At 44.3% G+C, this 19,570-nt stretch overlaps 1 protein-coding gene across 4 annotated transcripts; it reads right to left on the reverse strand.

The window, feature by feature from the left end:
* Positions 1–4,916: 4,916 nt before the first annotated feature.
* Positions 4,917–15,872, reverse strand: CUNH10orf53 (chromosome unknown C10orf53 homolog). Of its 4 annotated transcripts, XR_004385036.1 has the most exons (4): positions 15,776–15,872; positions 6,640–6,759; positions 5,778–5,948; positions 4,917–5,112 (listed from the first exon to the last, which is right to left on the reverse strand). XR_004385036.1 is itself a non-coding variant. In XM_032877714.1 (3 exons), the coding sequence occupies exons 1-3, from the start codon at positions 15,870–15,872 to the stop codon at positions 5,884–5,886; spliced, it is 282 nt and encodes a 93-aa protein (XP_032733605.1). In that variant the 3' UTR covers positions 5,756–5,883. The 4 variants fall into 4 exon arrangements, 2 of the variants coding, with proteins under 2 accessions (XP_032733605.1, XP_032733617.1); XM_032877714.1 differs by lacking the exon at positions 4,917–5,112 and having other exon boundaries at positions 5,756–5,948; XM_032877726.1 differs by lacking the exons at positions 4,917–5,112; positions 5,778–5,948 and adding an exon at positions 6,101–6,266.
* Between the last annotated feature and the right edge of the window lie 3,698 nt (positions 15,873–19,570).

Genomic DNA, 19,570 nt, shown 5'->3' on the forward strand with positions numbered 1-19,570 from the left:
AAGCATCGATTCCTCTCCACACATCACAGCTCAGATGTCAAGAACTCACTGGAGGCTCTGGGATCACTGGTCACATTCACGGAGTACCAGCCTCAGGCAGCTTCCCAGCCTAACCCCCAACCTGCCTTTGTGCTCCAGAGGCCAGCTTCTCTCACACCCCAGGAGGATTCCCAAGTCTCTTTGGAATCTGGGAGGCTCAGAGGGAGAAAACATTCCATCTCACCTGTCTTCCTATCCCTGCATGGCATGACTGAAGGAAGGCAACTCCATTCTCTTCAAGGGGGAACCCACCTCTCCCTGTAGGGATGTGGTCCTTCCCTAACACCCCCAGTCCCACGTTTCTCAGAGAGCAGTTGGCTTTTGTGCCCTGGAATCAATAGACTCATGTGTTAAAATGCAGGTTCCTGGGGCCCATCCCAGACTCATTAATTCAGAGCATAGGAGAACATCAGAGACTACATGAGAGCACTCCTTTAAGTAGTCAGAGGGTTTTGGTCCTAAATATTATATATTGTGGGTTTGAGTAATACAGCTGGACCCTAACACTCCCATGGGAAGCAATGGTTGGGACTTACCATTCCCCTTAGTCTTCTGGGTCTCCACTCTTGTCCTCCTCTGAACAGCCACTCAAACAGGAACCCATACTTTCAAAAAGGTCCATCCATAATCATGCAGGCCCCTAGAGTCCAATACCTACCTCACTTAGAGAAGGAGCATTTCCCATCAGGAAATGTGATGTGGGGGAAGCAGCATTGCCTACAGCTGGGCCCCCTTGTACACGATCATAGAGAACAATAAGGCTTTTTAGGCGCTCAGCTTGTCAAATGTCTTCATTTCAGAGATCAGCAAACAGAGTCTTTGCTTTTCATTTGCATAATCAAATAGCAGGGTCAAGCTATTTCACTGGGACTGGAGGGCCGTGGGCCTCATGTGAAGGGTGACCTCGTCCCTTATGGGAAAATGACAGCCAGACTGAAGGTATAAACTGGTGGGGTTTCAGGCAACCAGGAACCGGTGATTATCCTGCAAATGGGCCGGATGTGGTAGTCTCAGTTTTGCTTATTGCTTTTTGGTTGGCACTGTGTTTTTCAAAAATTCAAGCCTGTGCTTTAAAACCAAAGGTTTCAAATAAAAATCTAGATTTCTGGGGTGCCTGGGTGGCTCAGTGGGTTAAGCCTCTGCCTTCGGCTCAGGTCATGATCTCAAGGTCCTGGAATCAAGCCCCGCATTAGGCTCTCTACTCAGCAGGGAGCCTGCTTCCTCCACTCTCTCTGCCTGCCTCTCCACCTACTTCTGATCTCTGTCTTGCAAATAAATAAATAAAATCTTTAAAAAAAAAAAATCTAGATTTCCACTACTGGTAAACTTGGAACATTGATCCCAAGGGGCCTGCCTGCTCCTGCACAGTGTGGGCCCCTCTGGCCCTCCCAGCCCTCACCCCCCACAGCGTTCCTCACACCACTGCAGCCTGAGGTCGCCATGCTGCCGTTAGCCCTCTTGTTTCTTTTTACCTTCTTAGTGCCACTCAGCCTGTGCTGTCCCGACTGTGGCCTCCACGGGCTGGGGGGTGACCTGTGGCTCCCACGAAGGAGAATTCAGGACTCTCTTCCTTTCAGGACATCAGCTCCCCCCGCCAGGACCGAAGTGTATAACCAAATAACCATAGATCGACTCTTTTCCTTGAAATGTTCAGACAATTTGGGAAGGACATTTCTCTAGGCTTTATGACAGCCACCTGGGCCAGTGTTTGCTTGCCTTTCACCTGGATTTGGTCACCCGTGTATTTCTCCCGGAAGCATGTTCCCCATAGGGTGTCCACACGTCCCCCGAGATTTTCTCCCCCAAAGCATGGGGGATTTGTGCATCAAACCCCAGTATTCCTTCGGGGTAGGTGTTTGTGGGAGGAGACTTTGCTAACGAGGGTGTGCAGGGTCCTATGGGTGCCCCCCTCCCCCATACTCACTGCTCAAGTGTCCTGGCAGCTCACCTTGGGAACTGATTTTTCACACAGTTCTCTTCGATATGTACTTGTCCTGTATTGTTTGTCAAGGTTTTAAGGGTGAAACCATCAAGAGAGCAGGGATAGCCAGCCAGGCCCCCAGGCAGCAAGGCCGGGGAGGCTCCTACAAACTTGATTCTTTTTGCATTTTATTTTTTTTTTTTTATTATTTTTTTTTTAATTTATTTATTTGACAGAGAGAGATCACAAGTAGACAGAGAGGCAGGCAGAGAGAGAGAGGGAAGCAGGCTCCCTGCTGAGCAGAGAGCCCGATGCGGGACTCGATCCCAGGACCCTGAGATCATGACCTGAGCCGAAGGCAGCGGCTTAACCCACTGAGCCACCCAGGCGCCCTCTTTTTGCATTTTAAAACTAGAAGAAACAGACTTAGAGAGTCTGAATTTCACTTCAAATAGCTAATGAGTTAGAGGGTATGTTTCTAATTTTATTAGAAGATAGGAAAGATGACCCCTCTAAAGAGACACTTTCTTTCCACATTCTCATGCCACACAATGAAATTGATCTGGCATCTTAATAAACTTAAAATATGAGTTAATTAAGTGACATTTTAAAAGCATTAAAAGGCACCTGGATGTCTAGCTTGTTGAAGCACAGAGGGCTTTTGCCTTCAATCAGGAGCAGGCCATGTTTCCTGTTTTTTTGCAAGGAGACAGATGTTCAAGAAGACATAAGACAGAGGATGATGAAGAAGCATTTGGGCACATTTCTTTGACTGAAAAATGATTACATTTCCAAAGAGAAAGCTCTGCTTAATCAATGACAGAAGAGGGCTACGTTATATGGACAGATGACCTCTATATCAAATTCTTGATTTTTTAAAAAAGATCCTATTTATTTATTTGATAGAGAGAGAGATCACAAGTAGGCAGAGAGGAAGGCAGAGAGAGAGAAGGGGAAGCAGGCTCCCCGCTGAGCAGAGAGCCCAATGCAGGGCTCGATCCCAGGACCCCAAGACCATGACCCAAACCGAAGGCAGAGGCCCAACCCACTGAGCCACCCAGGTGCCCCTCAAATTCTTGATTTTTTATTTATTTGAGAGAGAGGAAGAGAAGGAGCTGGAAGGAGGAGCAGAGGGAGAGAGAGAAGCACACTCCCCACTGAGCAGGGAGCCTGACCCAGGGCCCCTGAGATCAAGACCTGAGCTGAAGGCAGACACTTAACCGATTGAGCCACCCAGGCACCTGATTTTATTTTAAATGTTTATTTGAAAAGCATCCTCAGGGCGCCCAGGTGGCTCAGTGGGTTAAAGCCTCTGCCTTCAGCTAAGGTCATGATCCCAGGGTCCTGGGATCAAGCCCTGCATCGGGCTCTCTCCTCAGCGGGGAGCCTGCTTCCTCCCCCCACCCGCCCCCTGCCTGCCTCTCTGCCTACTTGTGATCTCTCTCTCTCAAATAAATTTTTTAAAAAATCTTTAAAAAAAAAGAAAGAAAAGCACCCTTAAGCCCAACACATACACACTCAACACAAAGTAGAAATTCCATCACTGAAAACATCTACAATATGGAAGAAATGGAAGTCCTGCTGCCACCTCCAACCCACCCACCCCCCAGAAGCTGACTACCCAGAGGTAACCCTGTGATTTTTTCTGGTAATGCTGATTCATACCTCATTTAACTCTGGTTGAAACTGGAGCACGGCATCCTGGGCACAGGCATTTCCCAGAAACTTTGTGCGCTCGAGTTTATCTTATGTACAATCTTGCTTTACCTGCCCTTCTGCTCTGGTCAGAGAGGGAAGGAGAGCAGGTTGGGGGGTGCAGCTCTGAGGGCACAAAGATACGCTGGGTTGGGGCGTGTCAGGGGAGGGCAATGCTGCTGCCTGGTGGAGCTCTTGCTCAACACAGGGGCTGCAGAGCCCGAGAAGGGGCCACAGTCCTTGGAGCTGAAGTTACTACATCGAATGCACATGGGAAAGCTTGCAATTTTATTTTTTAGCAGAAAAAGTTATGGCAATGAAAGTAGGAATCATTGTTCAAGGAGGAAGAATTTCCTGATTCATTATAGAATGCTTAGACAATGGACACCTGGGTGGCTCAGTTGGTTAAGCATCTGCCGTCAGCTCAGGTCATGATCCCAGAGTCCTGGGATCAAATCCCGCATCGGGCTCCCTGCTCAGCAGAAGCCTGCTTATCCCCCTGGTGCTCCCCCTGTTTGTGCTCTCTCTCCCTCTCTCTCTCTCTCTGACAAGTAAATAAATAAAATCTTTTTAAAAAACGAAGAATGCTTGGGTAAGTGTTTTAATCACACAGGAAGGGGGTCAACACAAAATATTAAGTTAAAAAAAGATACATAATTGGATATGTACAATGTGATCCGAAATTAGTGAAATCAATTTCTCTATACATCTATCTGCTAATAATCAGCCATAAATAAAAGAAACCCAAATTGAAATATGACAAAACGTTATCAAATTTTTATTTTATCCTCACCTATATTTTTCCATTTTACTATAATGGAAATGTATTTCTCGTGGAGTAAAATGTTCCTATGAAAGCAGAATGCTACGTCTATAATAACTTAAACTGGTCGTTGAGAAAGAGGGACTACATCGAAGGTAACTGGCACCAGACACCAGGAAGAAAGTTTTTTAGCCTCAGGTTCTCAGTGAGGATGATTAAATATTTCCAGAGCCCTAAGTGATGGTAATCTCTGAATGAAACCTGGTAAGTGAAGCTTGGGCTGAAAATGAAACTTATATCCCCCATCTCCTCACATTCGAGAGAGAACTTGCCCAAGTGGTTTCATCACCTCCCAGATGCCTTTGAAGTTCTGGGTTGCAGGGGCTTGAGGCCACTGGGAGGGATGGAAAGCAGGACCCCCGGGGTGCCAGGAAGCCACAGGGAGCCCGGTAGCTGCCTGGTGAGGGGGGGGGGGTGTTGGGTTGCGTTCTGAGCCAGCCAATGGCCTGTGGAAGCCTGAAAGCTCTTCTCTTTCACCAGGGTGTCCCGAGTCTTCTGTGAAGGAACCCTTGTTCTCCTAGTTCTCCTCCAAGGTGTGATGCCTTTTTACCATGACCTCACATTTAATGTCATCAGATCAATATCTGCATTTCTCTATAGCTGCAAACCTGGGCTACAGTTGGGTGTCTGGGACCTGAAAGTACAAAGAACATCCTGTAGGCATGGCTGGTTTCTACACTGACTGTAACTAAAATCCTTCCTTAACTCTGCAGGGCTGTGTTTTTCCCCAGACAGACAAGGAGCCACATGACCCTTCTGCCCTGTGCTCTTCTGGGCCCTCTCCAGAGCTGCTCGTTGGACTGGTGAATGCAAAAGAAGCCAGATAATTTTCTTGTTCTAAAGAATAACTGATGATTTGACTTCAGGTACTCATATATGAACGTTTAAAATATGATTGCCTTGGGACCAAGAAATCAGTCTGCAGAAATGGCTGGGTTTCCAAATACCGACATTTACGTTCGGTTCAGATTTTCAGGAGCCCCAGTTCTCCCTCCCTGCTCCCCTTTCCGCCCAATCTTTAATTTCACCTGTTCCTAGCTCTTTACTCACTGTAGAATGGAATCTTAGATGCTTCTGGCAAACTCTGTGTTATTAGGATGGGATGGCGTTTTGTTATTAGGCTGCATTTTATTATTTCCTTCAGCTCAATGTGGACCCGATTGATATTGGAGGGCCCTCCCTGTGGGTTGAGACTGAAAGATGCTGCAAATGATGTTTTACTATTTTTGTGGGCCCTGCTTCCTTGCAGCCAGGTGAGGGACCCTGTGCGGGGCTGGCTGAAGGACAGGCTGACCTTACCTGGGATTGCGAGAGCCTTCAAAGGCTCGGGCTGCTTTTTTGCTGCACAGAAGGGCCAGAGGTAGCTGCTGTTCTCTTGACTTCAGAGCCCGTTCGGACGAGGAGATCAGTAGGCATTTAGGACGGCTATCCTGGCCTCTTCACACAGAGGGTCTAGTTTGCCATCACCTCCTGGGGAAATAGAAGCAATTTTCTTTTGGCCAGTTTTCTATACGATGTCATGTCATAGAAGACACGGCTTCCACTAGAGGTCACGTCTCAAAGTACACAGGCACGTCAATTGTTAACTAGCCTTTAACAGAGTATGAGTGGATTGCACAAGCTTTTATTTCTGAGCAGAGTGTAGGATGCGTGATGCCAGCCTGCCTGGCAGGAAGCTCTCCAGGGCCAAGAGGTCCCTAGAACCTCACTAATAACGCCATGCACGGCTGGCGTACGGACTCTCATTTTCTTAGCAAGCCTGGGTAGAAGAGTCAAATGGAACAGAAACTGTTTTGGAGGCAAATCATAATAAAACACACATTGTTAAAACGTGAAAAGAAAAAGAAAGAAAAAGAAAACCCCAAAACCTCTTACCCCTAAATTCCCATTTGAAATCTAGGGCTAACATTTCATTTTTCTTTCTGTCCCTCCTTTGTTTCCAGGGTTCTGGGAAGAAGCCCAGGGCATCGAGCACTTATCTCTGTGTCCTTTAGGATGTGCTCATACTCGTAACACAGAACACAGGGTTTTGAGTAAGAATTTAGGACGCAGAAAAAAACCCAACTTGAATCTGGGCATAACCACAGGCCACTTGCACTTGAAATCAAGCATGCTTCCGGGAAGGCAAAGTGCTGGCTGGGAGCAGTGCTGAAGGACCTACCAAACTCCAAGTCTTGGATGTTACAGTGGAAGACAATTTCTTCGTTCACCATGAGTTCCACCACATTCCAGTCTTCTATCTTCTCTAGGATGACCTTGTGTCCATCTCTGGTCAACACAGCTGCAAAAGATGGAGAGGGGTGTGAGTGACATGGGGACAAGCTTTAGATTAACCTGATATGCAGCTGTCCTCATGGATGGCAGCAGCTGGCTTGTTCTCCAGCTGCTCCTGGCTTAACTCAGCTGTGCTGGTGGGTACCCAGCTGGTGCTGGCCCAGGTGTGCCCTCACCTTTGCTGGGAAGTGCAGCCAGGGACCTGAGCAGTTCAGGGGTCAGTCACAATTTGCCCCAGACCCATAGGTTGCATGAAGATATGAGTTGTCTCTAGGAAGGTTTTTAAACTTTTCTTATAGAGATGATACTCAATGTTGGAGGGGATGTGGGGAATCAGGTGACTTCTTATCCTGCAGGTGGAAATATAAACTGGTCACCTTTCTGGAGGAAATTTGGGAGTACATGTCAAAAGCCTCAAAAGCCTCAAGAAAATGTGGAATGACAGAATGAATTAAACTCTGGCCTGGGAAATTGCACTTATAGGAAAGCTTCCTCAGGAAAAAAAACAAGAAATACAGGCAGACTTTTGTAGCAAGATGTTCCTTTCTGCAGCATTACAATAGAAAATACTTTGAATAACCTACTGGTCTAATCAGAAGAAGATGGTCAAGCAGGTCCCTATGATGAGATTTTATTCAAACACTTCAAAAGATGTTTATGAATTTTTTAAATAGCAAGAAAAATATTTCTGACATAGGTAAACAATCAGGATATATATATATATATATATATATATACATATATATATGTATATATATACACACACACACACACATATATAGTATCTATGAAAATGTATATTCAATACTAATTAAAATATGTATATGTAATAGGAAAAGAAATATCCAGTGGGTATATCTCTTTGGTAATAGTATGTGTAAGCTCTTTCTCTTTATTCTTTCAGCATTTTCCAGATTTTCTTTAATAATAAGAAACAAAATGCCCTTTTTATTTTTTAAGGTAATGAGCTAAATTTTGGAAGCTGTTTCTGATTATCACTTCCCTAGAGATCAGCTGTGGAACAGTTTTAGGTCTCGCCTCCATTGTGGAAATCCAAGAATATATGCATTTAGGAGAAATGATGTGCATTGACCATCACGGAGTTCTGTTTTCTCTAACACGGCTCTCCTCAGTTTTCTTAATATGTTCATCCCGTAACCTTGGTGGTAGAGTCAGTGGGCTAAGCCGCCATCTTTGGCGGTCTTCATACATTGGTGAGGATTTTGGTTAGGATGAGAAGAGGAATCAGAGGAAGAGTCTTTTTTTTTTAAAGTCTTAGAATCTCAATCCGTCTTACATGCAGAAAAGCAGACAGTTACGTCAGTTAATTGCATTTAATTACAGAGACAATTGCTGTTTCCAAATGTTGGCATGTCCACTTCTTCATCTTTCAATCAGTTCAAGAACATCCAACCCCAACTGTGAACATTTTAATTGCGTGATTTTAATTTCACTTCTGGAAAGGAACTTCAGAGAGTAACTCAGTGAGGATCTCCATTAACAAGATCGCTCTCCTCAGGCCCCCAAGTGGTGGCCCTAATTGACCCGGCATCAGCTAACACCTCTTTCTACAGAACACCAGCATCTTTTTCTCTGGCATATTTGTTATTGTATCCTATTTCAGTGTCTTGTCTTAAATGTCTTTGGAGGAAGGCACTCAGCTTGGACCAACGACTTGTTTAAATGAAGTGGTCCGTGCAGTTTGGGATAGCCATTAGATCTGGGGACCAGACATTCTCCCAGCAGCACCCTCTCAGGAGTGGGGACATGCAGCCCTAGAGGAAAAAGCTGCAAGGGAGTAGGTCGGAGGCCATTTGGCCTCCAGGACCTTGGCTTTGCATTGTCAGAAGATGCTCTTGGGAAATGGACTTCAACTCGATGGGAAGAAATCAGGAACACATCAGCTTCTCCACTCCTACCCGATCTCTGGAGACAAGGTGTTGCCTCTATCCTACTTACACACAACACCCACTCCCTAAGGCCTGGGGGTTCTGGAGAGGAGGAGGCACAGGTTCTGTGGGGAGCTGCCCGCTGTGACTGCAGTAGAAGCGTGGAGGGGCTCTGCAGGAGGAGCTCCTGAGGAGGTGTGCACCCGGCAGCCCACCACGGTACTTTCCTTTCTCACAGGGCAGGGCCCCATCTGAGTCTCATGGAGATTCTGGGGTTTGGGGTTTGCTTTATGAGAACAGCAGGACTCTTTCATGGCAGAGTGTCTCCTAAGAGACAGGATCGGATGCACCAAATGACCTACCCTGTGCAAGTCAGTGGTGCCAAATAATGGCACCTGAGCCATGAAGCCCAACAGGAAGAAATCTTCTGAAGAGAATATATCGCCCTTCACGTCACCTTCTATATGGTTCACAAAGCGTGGGCTCTCGGGGCCTTTAAGGATACACGTCTCCCTCACTGACACTGACCATAATCTCCCCACCTCCCAAGCCCACCAGGTGCCCGGTGTTAGAACAGCTTGTTAAAAAAACACGCTTGGCGTAATGGTGCTGGGTACCTCCAATGACTCTTTCGGGCACTGAGTGACCTAAGTCTGCTTCTTATGAAAGCGATGAACCACCTCGGATTCCACATCATACATTTCACCCTCAGGATGCCTGCCCCTTCTCATCCGTCCACGATGGGCTGAGCCCAGCTGCAGGGTGGTCAGTGCAGGCTTAAGGGATCAAACTTGGAGAAGCACCAGAATCCCTGCAGCTCACCCAAATGCCACCTCACTACATGGAGGCCCCATTTTTCCCTACGAGCTGCTATGGGGTTGTCTATTCAAAGAAAGGTCAGATAAATATACTCCATGCAACAAAGTCTTTCCAAAGGCAGTGGCTAAACTCCAGCATAAATCAACCAGAAGCTATAAGGCCACCCGCAGAACGCGTGCCTCTTTGAAGTGGCACCTCATTCTTCAAGGGGGATCTGGGTAAACTGAAGGGACACGGAAAAGCCTCCCTCTTCTCAACGCTGGCGGAATTGTGCACCATCTGGGAGTGATTGAAACACAGCTAGTTAGGAAGTCACAGCCAACAGACAGGCATCTCCCCCTCCTCCGCTTGGCACAGTTGCGAGGCTGATGACCATTACTGTGTGCAGCTTGCGTGGAGCTAGGGATGCGAGAATGGCACAGAGAGCATCTTAGCTGAATAAGGGCGGATCCTAGCTTTCTGGGTCAGTTTCAATTCCTTTTCGTTCCTTTCAGCAGGTCGTTTGGCAGACTTCATTTGGGACAACGGACAAGGAGCAATGATGGCCGGAGAATTACTTTGGACTTGTTAAGCATTAGATAGCTTAATTTCATCAATATTGAGGCCACAGTAGAGACACTTTTGCTGAACTATTAGAATTTGTGGGTAATAAGGAATGAACAAAATGTTCAGATTTCTTTTTTTTAATTATTTATTTTTAATTTTTTTATTTTTTATAAACATAAAATATATTTTTATCCCCACGGGTACAGGTCTGTGAATCGCCAGGTTTACACACTTCACAGCACTCACCATAGCACATACCCTCCCCAATGTCCATAACCCCATCCCCCTCTCCCAACCCCCCTCCCCCCAGCAACCCTCAGTTTGTTTTATGAGATTAAGAGTCACTTATGGTTTGTCTCCCTCCCAATCCCATCTTGTTTCATTTATTCTTCTCCTACCCCCTTAACCCCTGCCCCACGTTGCATCTCCACTTCCTCATATCAGGGAGATCATATGATAGTTGTCTTTCTTAAGGCAGGAAAGTGAGTGCAGGAAAGATCAGGCATATTTCCAAACCCAGCAGGGCTTTGGGACATGCTAAAGGGCTATGATTTTCAAAGAAATGTACAGAATTCAGATGCAGATTTTACAGAGGACGACCTGTGCTTGGTCTGATGTTAATATTGACTCTAAAGTGGTGGAGGGAGTGGGCGATGGGAGGGTGGGGAGCAGACCCTTCCTGTTTTGCTTCTGTTAGCACCCTGGCATTTGTCACCAGCCCTCAGGAAATGTTGGCTGCTGGCATTATACGAATTATCATTCAGAATACACAAACTAACTTTAAAAATCAACCACCTGCGGGTAGCCTGCAATATTCTTCTCCTTTAACCATAAAAATTCTCCCCTTGATCTTCTTGAGATATTCCTTCCCCTCCCCTGCCGCGTGAAGAGCTGTTTGTGCTCTTGGCTTCCTCATCTCTCCCTGCTTTCCTACCTCCTGCAGATGGAGGCTTCAGCCCATCTTCTCTTGACCCTGTGGTCTCAGAGGTGCGGAACCATCAGCACACTCCGGGGCACACTCAGTTCTCCCCGCCCCTCTTAGCAGATGGCCGTTCTCACTTATCTCCTTACTTACTTATTTAAAATACTTTTTGGGGCACCTGGGTGGTTCCATTGGTAAAGCGTCTGCTTTCAACTCAGGTCATGATCTTGGGGTCCTGGGATCAAGCCCCGCATGGGGCTCCCTCCTCAGCAAAGTGTTTGCTTCTCCATCTGCCACCCGCCCACCTCGTGCTAGTTCTCTCTCTCTTGCAAAAATAAAGAACATCTTAAATAAATAAATAAATAAATAAAATGCTTTTGCTGGTTAAAAAAAATAATAACCCAAACTATTTTAAACTCTAAAATTTTGTCAGCTTATAAATGTAATGCAGGCGCACAATTTTTTTTTTAAAACCTTGAAATTATGGGACAAAACTGTTAAATCACCCATATTCGTCCCTCTTCCCACTCTGTCATTTTCAGTGGAAATGGGATCACAGTGTGGGTGGAATTCAGGAACACACGTTATTCCCTCACTGCTGTGTCGGGTTATCCAGCCCTATCGATATACACGGATCAGCTGCACAGCATTTCATGGGATGGATAGACTACAATCTCCTCAAGCCAGTCCTTTGTCCGCTTGTTCTCAAATCTTCACTATCAGCAAGAACACTGCAGAAAACATTCCTGGGCATGCCTCTGTGTACATGTACGTGTATAAATATATGTAAAAATGTATAATGAATATACATGTATATATACGTAAATGTATTATATTATATTATATATATATATATATATATATATATATATGGGACTGAGCAATAGAAGATCTGGGTTCTACAGTACATGGTTAAGTTTTAAGACACAGTCAAGTTGCCCTCTAGTTTCTGTGCCATTTTCCCTTCTTGTTGCAAGTCCATGAGAACACTTTTTTCTATGTCCTTCATCAACCACGAATTCATCTTTTTCTAGAAATGACTCCTACTTTACAGTTTGTTGCTCCTTAGCCATTTTCTTCTTGAAATCCTCACCTCACTGACCTCCTTTGCCTCTGGGTTCTCTCCTACCTCTGCACCACTCAGAAGGGCCACTGCCAAGGTCCTGCTGCCCGCCAGTTCTGTCTTTTCTTGCTTTCTCCCCAAGTCTCACTTCCTGTGGGCCCAGTGTTCAGTTCCATTCAGGTTTTTTTTTTTTTTTTAAGATTTTATTTATTTATTTGACAGAGAGAGAGATCACAAGTAGGCAGAGAAGCAGGTGGGGAGTGGGGTGGAAGCAGGCTCCCTGCTGAGCAGAGAGCCCGATGTGGGGCTCAATCCCAGGACCTTGAGATCATAACTTGAGCAGAAGGCAGAGGCCTAACCCACTGAGCCACCCAGGTGCCCCTCCACTCAGGATTATTTTACCTCATGTTTATCAACCCTTAACATGTACCCGGCACAGGGGCACCTGGGTGGCTAAGTCAGTTGAGTGTTTGACTCGTGGTTTCAGCTCAGGTCATGATCTCAGGGGTGTGGGATCGACCTCTGCATCAGGCTCCCTGCTCAGTGGGGAGCCTGTTTCTCCCTCTCCCTCTGCAGCTCCCCCCATGGACCCCGCTTGCACTCTCCTGCTCTCTCTGTCAAATAAATAAATAAAATGTTTAAAAAAAATGAGCTCTTGCCATTTGCAATGGCATGGCTGGAACTAGAGGGTGTTACGCTAAGCAAAATAAGTCAGTCAGAAAAGACAAACACCGTATGATTTCACTCATACGTGGAATTTAAAAAAACAAAACAGATAAACATAGGGGAAGGAAAGGATAAAATTGGGAAGGATAAAATAAGATAAAAACAGGAAGGCAAACCATTAGACTCTTAACTGTAGGAAACAAACAGGGTTGCTGGAGGGGAGGGGGGTAGAGGGGTGGGGTAACTGGGTGACCGGCATTGAGGAGGGCACGTGATGTGATGAGCACTGGGTGTTATACACAACTGATGAATCACTGACCTCTACGTCTGAAAATAGTAATACACTATATGTTAACTAAATTTAAATATTTAAAAGAAAGAAAAAAAAAAAGAAAGATGCCTGTGAACTTTTGGCCTGAGTAACTGAAAGAAGGGAGCTGTGCGCATTGAAATGCAGAGAATGCAGGAGGGACTGGGGTGGTCTGGGTGTGAAGAGGCCAGTTTAGAGACTTTGCACATATCAGTCTGAGATGACTACTGACCACCCCAGTGACAATGAGAGGGCCTGATTGGAGAGAGAAGTTTGGGAGCCACTAGCAGAGAGATGTTATTTACAGTCACAACTACTGGGGCCCCTGGGTGGCTCATTTGGCTGAGCCTTTGTGTTGGGTTTTGATCCCAGGTCCTAGGATGGAGCCCCGTGTCAGGTTCCCCGTGTGGCAGAGCCTGCTTCTCCTTCTCTCCTTCTCCCATTCCTCCTGCTTGTGCGCTCTCTCTCTCTGTCAAATAAATAAATAAATAAATAAACGAACAAATAAAATATTAAAAAAAAATAAAGCCACAACTATTTCTGGCTCAAGTCATCTTTAGTAGTCAAATAGTCTTTTTTGTCTTTCCCCTGAACTTCAGAACTTAATTTCTAATCTCTTAATTTTTCTTAATAATTTGTCTTCTCTCACTTCCTCTCCCTAAATCTCTTCTTTCAGGAATTGGCCTCTTAAGGCACATCCTTAATCTCATCATTCTTAACTCAGGAAATGTTGCTGCTCCTGTGGTCAAGGGTAAAACAGGCCTGCCTCTCTCGTTGTGTAACATCCTCTAGCTGGACCCAATGGCTTGCTGCTCCCCAGCATGTCCCAAGCTGCGCCCTCCTCCCCGTCCTAGTAATCCCCCTGCTCTGGAGTAATAAGAACTAATGCTTGTTGAGCATTTACTATGTGCAGGAATGGTATTCACGACTGTGTGCATTTTCCCATTGGAATCTCACATTAGTGAGGTAGTGATCTGCTCCCATTTTATCAATAGGTAAACTGAGGCTCAGAAAGGTAAAATAACTTATCTTGACTTTGGCCACACAGCTACTAAATGGTGGAGACAAATTCAAAATGAGATTGGTTGGACTTCAGAGTCCTTGTGCTTAATCTCTGCTCTATCAGCAGTGCCAAGAATGCAAGTAGGAGACAAGTGACCAGAGGTGACCAGTCGAGTCAATGGGATTTGTGTGCCAACTATATGGGAAGCTCCCACCCCCAGCCTCAATACTTGTAAATTGTACATTATAACAAGTGCTTATGTATGCATTCCCCTTTAATATAATTCTTGGTATGTAATTGATCTAGTTGAACTCTATACAGTCATGCTGATTATGGCAGCAACAAGAAATGTAATTAAAAATGATCTGTAGACAGCAGCAAAATGGCAGAGTAGGCACTCCAAACTCCCATTCCTCCACAGAGAAGTTAACAAACCACCGGAAACTGTGAGAACCCACTTTGTCAGAACTTTGGAAAAGAGTCAAAGCTGGCAAAAGAGTAAAGGCTGAGTCAAGACAAAGGCAACTTGAAAGTGGTAAGAAAGCTTTGTGGCCTCTTAACTTGCCCTTGTCCCCACCTCCTCCCCGGCAGCCCCTGTCCCCCGTGTGGGTCCTGGTTCCTGTGTCTAAAGGGAGCAGAGCACACCTTGTTTGCAAATTCCTGTGTTTGTCTCTGCCGCCTGTCTGGGGTCTACTTCAGGGACAGGCACAAACCCCTTGTCTCTGTTTCACCTAATGCAGAACTTGGGGTGGAAAAGGCATGGGCAACGTGCGGGCAAATGAAAAATGCGTGGCTGTCGGGGCAAAAGACTGTCGAGACAGACAAGGAACCTCATGAAGCCTGAGAGAGAAAGCTGGCGAGGAGGTTTTGTTGGGACATTATAGAGGATTTTAAAGCACTGAAGTCTCAGTCCTGGACTATTTTCTCATTCCATATGCTGTCCCCAAGTCCATGACTCAGACCTTAAAGTGACCGTCCTGATCCAAACTACTCTCATCTCTCCCTGGACCACCCCAAAGCCTCTTGACTTGTCTCTGCTTCCATTCTTGGCCCCCTCTGATCCGTTCTCCTCAGGGCAGCCACAGTTTCAACCCCCGCGTGCAACTTTCACACAGATCTGCGCCTGTCTGCCTCTCCAGCCTCATCCCCTCAACAGTTCAACAAACGCATCATTTGTCCATGCTGCCAGCCTCTGCAGCTCCTCCCTCCGGCACACTCTTTCTTCTCCTTACCTGGTTATTTTCTCCTTACTCTTTAAAGCTCAACTCAAGTAAAATTTGGTGAATAAACCTTTCCAGATCCCCTCCTCCCCTCCAATTATGACCAGTGGTGGGTCCCGCTATGCTTACATTCCTCTGTTGGAGGCCGGGGCTCAACGGTCAACTAGCAGTCAACCATGAGAAGGTCACTTTAAGGACATCTATCTTTGTTCACCAGTGTGACCCCGGTACCAGGAAGAGTGTCCAGCACACACCAGGTGCTCAGGAAAGTTTTGTCACATGATTGAATGCTGAAGGCATAGCCTCTCCACCATTTTCCTGCCTTCTGACCTTGGCCAAGTCAATTAACGTTCCTGATCTTCAGTTTTCCAATGTGTAAAGCAGGTTATGTAATCCCTCCTATCCAAATAACTTGTGTGAACTGCCTGGTCCTCAGTGCGAAGACTTTCCGGAGGTTATGGGGCTTGGTCTGGGTCTGAGGAAGGGAGGAGGAATAGGCAGAGGGCACAGCCTGCACGGGTGTTCAGAGGCCGGGGTGCACCTGGGCACATGCAGTTGGGCGGCCTCTGACTCTCGGCTGCCCACCTTGTAGGCCCTCTAGGCGGAAGGTGCGGTACTCCACAGATAGGCCGACTGCACTGTACGGCCCATAGCGAATGATGACCACGGCGTCCTTCGGCATGGCAGGCCGCAGGCTCCCACTGAGACGCAACACACACTGCTAGGCAACTGCTGGGCGGACTCTTGGGAGCGGGTGTGGCCACGCGGGAGGGTGGGCGGGGCCAGCGCGGGTAGGGGCGGGACCTGAGGATCCTTGCCCCCAGGCCTGTGCCGGGTACCAGTGTGGCTGCCGGCTGAGGACTGTCCCTTTCTGGGTATCTACACCACCACCTCTGGGGTGCAAGAGAGTTGTGGTGTAACTTGCTTTCTCTTACCTGACTGCCAGGTAAACAGGGGACTTCTGCCCCGTGTGGCAAGTGTTAATGATAAATACTGACAGTAGTCAACATTTATAGCCACTTACAGAACGCATGTGTCAGGTGACGTGCTAGGCACGTTCCGAATATTATCTTATTTAATTATTTTACCATCCTTATGAAGTAGGTTGTGTTTTGTGCTTTGTATTTACAAAGCTGAGGCTCAGAAGAGGTCAAGTAACCTTCCCAGGCAAGCCAGGGGTGTAGGAGGGACAGGAGAATCTTGTAAGTTGCCTGTCTATAGGTTTCTTTTTATTTATCTTGCCTCGGACTTTTCGAGATTCTTGAAACTGAATTTAAGTCCTTCACCTGTTTTTGGAAAAAATGGGAGTCCTTATCTCTTCTCATATTGCTTCTGGTTCCATTTTCTTACTTTTCAGGGACATCAGTTAAATATATATACATATATGTATATATGTATATGTATATATATTTAAAGATTTTATTTATTTATTTGACAGATCATAAGGGAAGCAGGCCTCTGGCTGAGCAGAGCCTGATGTGGCGCTGGATCCCAGGACCCTGGGATCGTGACCTGAGCCGAAGGCAGAGGCTTTAACCCACTGAGCCACCCAGGCGCCCCTAGCTAAATATATTGAACTGGGACTGTATTCTTTATGTCTCTTCCTTCTGTGTTTTTCTCTTTTCATTCTTCTTTTGCATTATATGTATATATGTGTGCATACACTCATTCATTTTTACATGTAATCCAGTTTGCTAATTTTCTCTGTAACCATGTCTTAACTGCTATTAAATTCATCAATGTGGTTGTTTTTTTCAGTTATTTATTTTTATAATTCTAAAATTTCAGTTTGATCTTTTTTCAAATCTGCTGTATCACCTTCTATAGTTTTCAGTTTCTTGCGAAGTTTTTTAAGGTTTGAGGTTATTCTTGATCATAGTAAAGATACTTACTTTATAGTCTGTAGACCCCACATATCTGTTTCTGTTGTTGTTTCTGGTGGTGTCTGCTTATCCTGTCTAGAGTTCCTGGTTTACTTTAATTGTGTACTGGACATTGTATTAGAAAAATTATTTGTAGGAACAGTTTGAGGCCAAGGGTGATGTTATCTTTCTCTATAGAAGACTCCCCCCACACTCACTGCTTGCCAGTTCCTAGTAACACCAGCAACCCAGGATCCCTTCATACAATTTCAGGGTTTGAGATTATCTGAGCCATACAGATGGCTTGAAACTGGGCCGCAGGACATGTGGAGGTTGGTTCATTTATTTTTTATCCTCATTCCTGCCCCAAAGAAGGTGCTAGCTAACCAGGATTTCCCCCTGGGTATTGTTGGACTCCAATGTTTTTGTATGCCTAACACTGCAAAGACTCAAAAATTGCATCTCATCTTCTAGGCTGCCTATTCAAGGATCCCTAAATAGCCCCAGAGTAAAAGCACCTCCAGTGCTATGCTTACTTATGCTCATCCTCTCCCTGATCTTGATCTAGTGAGCTCTTCTATGATTTTAAGAATATATATACCAGGAGTGGCTCATTTGGTTGAGCATCTGCTTCTTGGTTTTGGCTCAGGTCGTAATCTCAGGGTTGTAGGATAGAGCCCCATGTTGGGCTCCATGCTCAGTGCGGAGCCTGCTTGAGACTCTCTCCTTCCCTCTCCATCTGTCTCTTCCCCTGCTTCCTCTCTCTCTCTCTCAAATAAATAAGTAAGTAAATAAATAAATAAATCTTTAAAAATATATACGTATACGCCAGATATTTAAAAATGTCTTCTGTAGGAAGCTTCATCTGAATTAACTAGTCTACCATTACCAGAGGCAGAGGATTCCCTGTTGAGAGTTTTGCTGGCGCTGCACTGAATCTAGAGATCAATCTGGGGAGAATTAAGATCTTTCTAAGGCCTTCATATTCATTATCTTGAAATACCTCTCCTTTATTTAGATCTTCTTCAGTGTCTTTCCATACATTAATATCTGTATTATAATTATAATTTGATTATCTGTGTATAGATCTTCATGTCTTTTGTTAGATTTATTCCTAGGTTTTATTATAAATCATGTATTTTGTATTGTGATTTTTTGTTTGTTGTGGTGTATAAAATAAAATTGACTTTTGTATATTGATTTTATATAAGCAACCTTGATCTTTTTAATTGAATTGTTAATTTGTTTACAGATTTCTTTTGGATTTTCTATATGGAAAATCACACTGTCTGCAAACGATGATAGCTTTTTTCTTTTATTAAGCCTTTCTTTCCTTTTCTCCTTATTTTATTGCACAAGCTAGAACCTGTAGTGCAATGATGAATAGAAGTGGAAATAGTGCATATCCTCACTTTATTCTACATTTCCCTATTTGCAATGTTGTATATTGTATGTTTTATGTAAATGTTAATGTCAAGCTTATTTCTTTTCTACTTCCTTTTGCAATGGGTTTTTTAAAAAAAATTATGAATTACTGTTGAATTTTACTGAATGCATTTTAATGATCTATTAGAGTGGGTCTATATTTTTATTCTTTAAGCTGTTCATGAGTAAATGACATTTAACTATTTTCTTGTTTTAAAGTTTTTACTTTAATTTCAGTTGATTAACATACAGTGTCATATTAGTTTTAGGTGTACAATATAGTGATTCAACACTTCCATACATCACCAGTGCTCATTATCTAATATTAAACTACCTTACATACTTGGATAAACCTGACTTGGTCATGAGTATATTATCTTTTTTATATACTGTTAGAGTTTGTTTGCTACTGTTTCATTTAGATTTTTTTAAGTGGGAAGATTTTAAACTATGTCTTCAGTTCATTTAAGATTTATAAGGTTGTCCAGAAATTTTATTTATTCTCTCATTAGTTTTAGTAAGTTATATTTTCTTAAGGATTTTTATCTAATTCTTAAATTACTGGCATTAAGTAGTTGATATATTTTCTGGTTATCATTATAATGTCTACTGCAGTTGTATCTACCTTTTATTCATTATATTATTTCTGAATTTCTCTTTTTATTGGTTTTACCAGAGATTTGTCTATTTTGTTACTCTTTTTAAAGAACCAACTTTAAAAAGATATTTATCACATTGTATTTTAATTATGAGTTTATCAATATCCCATTAGATTGGGGGCTCCTTGAAAGCCAATGATTGTTGCATTCATTTTGCCTTCACATAGGTAACAAAGTATTTGCTAAATGAATAATGAACACTATTTCTATGCAAACCGTATGTATTTACCCATAATTTCTGAGTGTTAAAACTCCAACTATTCTATAAGCTGATTTAAAATACTCATATTTAAAGAAGAAACTTATACCAAGGCTTTGCTTGAAAGCCTGTGCTAAATCATTTTTAAATTTGTAGTTTTGAGGCATTTTATCATTAAAAGCTGGCACTCATACACCTAAACTAACAAGAGCTTAAAATTCATCACACACTTTCT

The sequence above is a fragment of the Lontra canadensis genome, unplaced genomic scaffold, assembly GCF_010015895.1.
Source record: "Lontra canadensis isolate GAN:19392208 unplaced genomic scaffold, GSC_riverotter_1.0 scaffold3, whole genome shotgun sequence".
Taxonomy (NCBI): domain Eukaryota; kingdom Metazoa; phylum Chordata; class Mammalia; order Carnivora; family Mustelidae; genus Lontra; species Lontra canadensis.

Excerpts from the sequence above, each read along its gene's own strand:
- CUNH10orf53 (XM_032877714.1), bottom strand. The coding sequence starts at position 15,872 with ATGCCGAAGGACGCCGTGGTCATCATTCGCTATGGGCCGTACAGTGCA. Across the intron at positions 6,760-15,775 it reads CCGCCTAGAGGGCCTACAAG|CTGTGTTGACCAGAGATGGA; the intron begins GTGGGCAGCCGA and ends CATCTTTTGCAG. Across the intron at positions 5,949-6,639 it reads CATCCAAGACTTGGAGTTTG|GAGGTGATGGCAAACTAGAC; the intron begins GTAGGTCCTTCA and ends CTATTTCCCCAG.